Source organism: Melozone crissalis, unplaced genomic scaffold (genome assembly GCF_028551555.1).
Source record: "Melozone crissalis strain CALT ecotype California unplaced genomic scaffold, PUWL_Pcris_2 ptg000007l_1, whole genome shotgun sequence".
Lineage (NCBI taxonomy): Eukaryota > Metazoa > Chordata > Aves > Passeriformes > Passerellidae > Melozone > Melozone crissalis.
In genome coordinates, this window is record NW_026535785.1 from 15950282 (window position 1) to 15956281 (window position 6000).

The 6000-nt window shown below is 44.9% G+C and overlaps 1 protein-coding gene across 1 annotated transcript in view; it reads left to right on the forward strand.

Annotated features, from left to right (window-relative positions):
• Positions 1–5125, forward strand: part of DPY19L3 (dpy-19 like C-mannosyltransferase 3) — a 33427-nt gene extending 28302 nt beyond the window's left edge. Inside the window, exons 17-19 of the mRNA XM_054296217.1 lie at positions 2129–2261; positions 4235–4393; positions 4948–5125. Coding sequence (XP_054152192.1) covers positions 2129–2261; positions 4235–4393; positions 4948–5109 — 454 coding nt within the window. The 3' untranslated portion in view covers positions 5110–5125. The remainder of the gene's footprint in view (positions 1–2128; positions 2262–4234; positions 4394–4947) is intronic.
• Positions 5126–6000: the final 875 nt, after the last annotated feature.

Sequence of the window (6000 nt, forward strand, 5' to 3'; positions counted from 1 at the left end):
GAGATGCCCTGGGGGCTGCAGCTCCAAGCTCTGCTCCCTGTGACCAGAGCAGGCTCAGGCTGTGATCAGGGAAAGGTTCTGCTTCCCCCAGAGGTGCTGGCACTGCCAGGGAATGGGCACAGCCCTGAGGCTGCCAGAGCTCCAGAAGGGTTTGGACACCAGGGATGGACAGGGGGCATTGGGACAGGGATTGGACTGGATGAACCCTGTGGGTCCCCTCCAACTCACTGTGTTCTGTGATTCTACATTTTTGACAAGCATTTTTACCAGTAGGTTATTAATAAAGGGCACAATCACCTTTAGCTTTCTTTTTAAAGAGCCTGCAGGATGGTTTGGCTTTTTTGTTTGTTTGATTTTTATCCTGTGGTTTTGCCTCTGGTCCTTGTTGGGAGGGGCTGTGTGAGTGGGTTTAAGAAAGTTTGAATCTGCTGCAGAGCCCATTATAATGCAAATCTGCAATCAGAAGAGCAGGGTTGCCCTGGTAAGGCCAGACAGATTTTAAAATTTGAACTAATCTTGAACAACCACAGAAACCTACTTGTCACATTAGAAGTTGCCTGGCCCAGGCATAAACAGAGGAACATGTTGAAGCTGCTTTAAGCATCATCATTTTTATTTGGGTGTCTGAGCTCTCCCAGTCCCTCGGTGAGTCCAGCCCGTGTCCTTTGCAGCTCAGTCCTGCACACTTGTGCTTTCCCACAGCTCCAGGGAAATCCTGCCTGACAGCCTGTCAGGGCCACCCCATTTGCATAGTACTAAATTCTAACAGGAATTAATTTATTTTAATGGAACATGTACTTCACGACACTCGTGGCTTTGAATATTTTAAGTAATAAATAATTTCTTAACAGATTAAATATTTTCAGGCTTTAAAATGAAATTGGTTTTATAAAGTGCTGAAGGACTGGTCTATCAGGAAAGTTAAACTGACCTATTAAAATACTGGCCTTCCTAGATGAGATTAATGTACCAGCACAAGATTTTTTAGGAAGGATTTGTAATTATTAATTCATTTGCTAAGCATAATCTCTTGAAAGGCGATAATAAAATTTAATCCTTGTCTCAACATTTTCAAGCTGATCATGGAGCTTAAAGATGACTGAGTGTGTAGCTGCAGTTTCCAAGGCTCCCTGAAGTGCACCCCAAAGTGTCACAGTTACTGCAGTACTTTAGTGTGTGCATGGGGATGTTAGGCACCTATTCACATTCTAATTCCATTTTAGTTGATTTGATGTGTGCTGCTTTCTGTTGGTTTAGTCTTCCCAGACCCTTGCATGGTTATGTGCCTGCTAAGCACTAGAAGACACTTCAGCATACTCTGGCCAGTTCCAATTAGCCTGATTACAGGAGTGTCCATGGCCTGGCATTTTTACTCTTTCTTTTTGCTCTGCCCTTCTGTTGTGTCTTTGCAAATATTTTAGATTGTAAACTTGTTGGGAAGAAGGTGAGCAAAATAATTATTTTCATTATTGGTACTTGAGTGATCTTGAGATACCAGGACTGCTATTTGGAATTTCAAAGGTTACAGTAAAATAAGTGACAGCACTGTTCTGACATCTTCTGCATCCCCCTGCCCCAGCTTTTTTGCTACTGGAATTTCCTTTTTCATAGTTTCTCTCCCACAGCTGTCAGAATAGGAAGAGTAATGTCTCATGGAACAAAGTTTTTGTTCCAAGTAAATGGTGAATGCCAGGACAAGAACAGAGAGTTTTACCACTGAGATTAAATAATTCATTTTATGTAAAGTACCTTATATTTATCAGACTGAAACTTAAGTCACAGTAAGTTTCTTGAAATATTAAAATAAATAGAATATAGAAACCTACAAATATTCAGAGGCGTTATGAACCTGAGATAGATATGAAATGCAGAAATAGTTTGAAATTGTTAGGATCATGTTTTCCCTAGATTTCCTCATAGTGCTTAGTAAATTTTTTATTTGCAGTTGAGTGTTATCATAATTTATCCACTTGGCATTTGAAGCAAACAGTTGCTTGAACAGTTTGCTCCTTGAATAGAGGAGAAGCAGAAAAATACTTTTGCAGTCTTTTTTTTCCTTCTGATCTGTCCCAAGCATTGCAAAAATGCCCCTGCAGAGACTTCCTCAGACTTATCAACATTTGTTTAGGTCAAACACTCCCAACACAGCAGTGTTTGCTGGGAGCATGCAGCTGTTGGCAGGAGTCAAACTGTGCACTGGACGGACCTTAACCAACCACCCCCACTATGAGGATAAGAATCTGAGAGAGAGAACAAAGCAGGTAAGAGATTTCTGATTTTTTATAGTAATCCTTGCCCATGTCACTGACTCCACTCCAGAACACAGTAATGTCCTCATGGCACACTGCAAAAGGCATTGTGTGCTTTACTCATGGATAACTCACTGTAAGGCACAGACCCAGGATTTAACTGCTTTGGGATCTCCTGACTCACTTCTGGCAGCAGCTGAGTGTCTGAGCAGCTCTGTGCCCAGCTAGCCCCAAGGGCACTGCTTTGGCTACTGTGGCATCAGTAGATCCTGGTGCCCACTTGGGCTGTTAAACCTACATGGAGCATTCCCTGATACTCCCTTCAGTTCCCAGAGCAGCACAAGCATTGATATAGAAACCACCCTGCTGGGAGACTGTTTTCACCTACCCTCTCTGCACTTGAGACATTCGCAAAGCCTGACAGCACCATCCAGTGATGTGTACCCCAGCAGCATCCTCACCATAACGCACATCTCCACATGGGGATTTTACTGAATAAAGCATTTATAGGTTGTTTCTATAATATTTAATTCACATGGTTTCTTGTCGCAGACATCTTTTCATGAAAATCCTTTCTTTAGGATTTTTTCCTCCTGAGAAGCTGAGAGGCCTCAGGAACAAATGTAAACAATGGTTGTCTGCTGCTGTGGAATGCAACAGGTGCATCTGTGATTGGTCTTATGTGCTTGTTTCTAATTAATGGCCAATCACAGTCAGCTGGCTCGGATAGAGAGTCTGAGACAGCTGCCTTGTCATCATTCTCTTTCTATTCTTAGCTTAGCTAGCCTTCTGAGTGAAACCTTTTCCCTATTCTTTTAGTATAGTTTTAGTGTTATATATATCATAAAATAATAAATCAAGCCTTCTGAAATATGGAGTCAAATCCTCGTCTCTTCCCTCATCCTAAGACCCCTCTGACCACTGTAACAGTTTCTCAGTGCCAGTTCTTTGTTTGGCTCAAGATAGAGCTCAGAGCAAACAGAGCAGCAGTGAGGGGTGCTGTGTGTGCTGTGTGTGCTGTGCTGTGCTGTGTGTGCTGTGCTGTGTGTGCTGTGTGTGCTGTGTGTGCTGTGTGTGCTGTGTGTGCTGTGTGTGCTGTGCTGTGCTGTGCGTGCTGTGCTGTGTGTGCTGTGTGTGCTGTGCTGTGTGTGCTGTGTGTGCTGTGTGTGCTGTGTGTGCTGTGTGTGCTGTGTGTGCTGTGCTGTGTGTGCTGTGTGTGCTGTGTGTGCTGTGCTGTGTGTGCTGTGTGTGCTGTGCTGTGTGTGCTGTGTGTGCTGTGTGTGCTGTGTGTGCTGTGCTGTGCGTGCTGTGCTGTGCTGTGCGTGCTGTGCTGTGTGTGCTGTGTGTGCTGTGCTGTGTGTGCTGTGCTGTCTGTGCTGTGTGTGCTGTGCTGTGTGTGTGTGCTGTGTGTGCTGTGTGTGCTGTGCTGTGCGTGCTGTGCTGTGCGTGCTGTGTGTGCTGTGCTGTGTGTGCTGTGCTGTGTGTGCTGTGTGTGCTGTGCTGTGCTGTGCTGTGTGTGCTGTGCTGTGTGTGCTGTGCTGTGTGTGCTGTGCTGTGTGTGTGTGCTGTGTGTGCTGTGCTGTGTGTGCTGTGATGTGTGTGCTGTGCTGTGTGTGCTGTGCTGTGTGTGCTGTGTGTGCTGTGCTGTGTGTGCTGTGCTGTCTGTGCTGTGTGTGCTGTGTGTGCTGTGTGTGCTGTGCTGTGTGTGCTGTGCTGTGTGTGTGTGCTGTGCTGTGCTGTGATGTGTGTGCTGTGTGTGCTGTGCTGTGTGTGCTGTGCTGTGTGTGCTGTGTGTGCTGTGCTGTGTGTGCTGTGCTGTCTGTGCTGTCTGTGCTGTGTGTGCTGTGTGTGCTGTGTGTGCTGTGCGTGCTGTGCTGTGTGTGCTGTGCTGTCTGTGCTGTGTGTGCTGTGCTGTGCTGTGTGTGCTGTGCTGTGCTGTGATGTGTGTGCTGTGTGTGCTGGAGCTGAGCTCCCCTGTTGTGCAGATCTACCAGATCTATGCCAAGCGCTCCCCAGGGGAGGTGCACGGCATCCTGCGCTCCTTTGGCACGGACTACGTGATCCTGGAGGACAGCATCTGCTATGAGAGGCGCCACAGCCGCGGCTGCCGCCTGCGCGACCTGCTCGACGTCGCCAACGGCCACGTGAGTGTGACACACGGAGCGAGGGACAAGCCAGAGCTTGCCCTGGCTCTGAAACACAGCTGTGCACTGTGGGAAGGAAAACCTGCTGGGGCCTTTAGATAACCTCAAAATGGCCACTTTAACACTGCTTGCTCTTAAGGGTATTTGGGAATAAAAAAAGTGGAATTTCAGCCTGAGCTGGGTCAGTAATCACTTCCTGAAGAGCTGCAGGTAAGGAGCACACAGAGCAGCCTCCCTTCAGTAAATCACTTCAGAGCTTCAGTTCCCCGAGGTGTGGTTCTGTTACCACTCAGTGTCAGGGGAGTTCTCAGGCAGTTCTGGGGCTGCACAAGCCCAAGCAGACCTGGACCTCTGACAAAGCAGCTTCATCCATTTAGAGACAATAAGTCTTACTGCTTTAAAGCTGTTTTCTTCCTCCCACTTGTTTCGTACTGTGAACAAACCTGGCCAGCCTGACCTAGTGAATGTATTGTTAAGGTTTTTATGAACTTGTTATTGCCTGGAACTGTGAGTTGGCTGAAGAAATTTCACCCATCTGTTCCATTTCATTGCAGATCATGGATGGCTTGGGAGAGAATGAACCTGATTTGAAACCTTCGTTGTATCCTCGCTTCTGTGAGGAAATTAAAAAAAACCTTCCTTCTTACACCATGCACTTCACCAGGGTGTTTCAGAACAAAACATTCCACGTTTACAAACTTGCCAAGCATAAATAACATTTCCAACCATGACTGCTAGGACCACATTAGGAAATGCAGATGAAGTTTACACACAGGTTACATTTGTAAGACATTTTACACTGATGGTTTTGTTTAATTACTGTGATTCTTTTTTTAGACAGTTTAATTTTGATAACATTATTGATGTTGCCAACATTTTCATAAATAAATGCTAGCAGGGACCATTTTGATTTAAATTCTGACCCTCAGAATAGTTAGGTTGTAATTGTTTCCCAGTTTAACTGATTGGAAGATAAGGGCAGCAGTAGGAGCACTGCTGAGTGCCAGCCTGTGAATCTGCTCAGCAGTTCAGATTTTCCTCACAAATGGTAGAAATTCAGTGAGAGCAGCCCATGCTGCTCCTGCCCTGGGTAAGCATTGCCTTTGTGAATCCTAAACATAGTCACAAAATGAAGTTTTCTCTTACAGTCTGATCCTTTTTGACAGATCCCTGTGCTCTTTCAGTGCCTCTTTTTTTAATTCTTTGGGAATGTATGTGGATATGAGTTTCCAATTTTGTGAGTGTGATTGCAGAATCAGTGAGTGTGGATTAAGGAAACAATGTTGAAGAAAAATAATCTTTGGTCCAGCATTTTTAGTGATCAGGAACAAACTGGTTTATAACATTAAGTGTTTAATGATGGAGTGTTATGTGTTTTTAGTGAGAAAAAAGGCTGGAGCATGCTTGATACATGTTGCATGTTTGTATCCTTGTAAAATACTCAGAACAAACAAAAGTCCAAATTTCTCAGTTTGGATTCTCAGAACACTTTCCTGTATATACTTTCTGAGCTACAGGGGATCCTTTTTCTCCTTGTATGAATCCCACTAGGATAGCAAAATTGGACAAAAGAAAAACTCATCTCTAAAGCAGCAGGAAACCAGTAT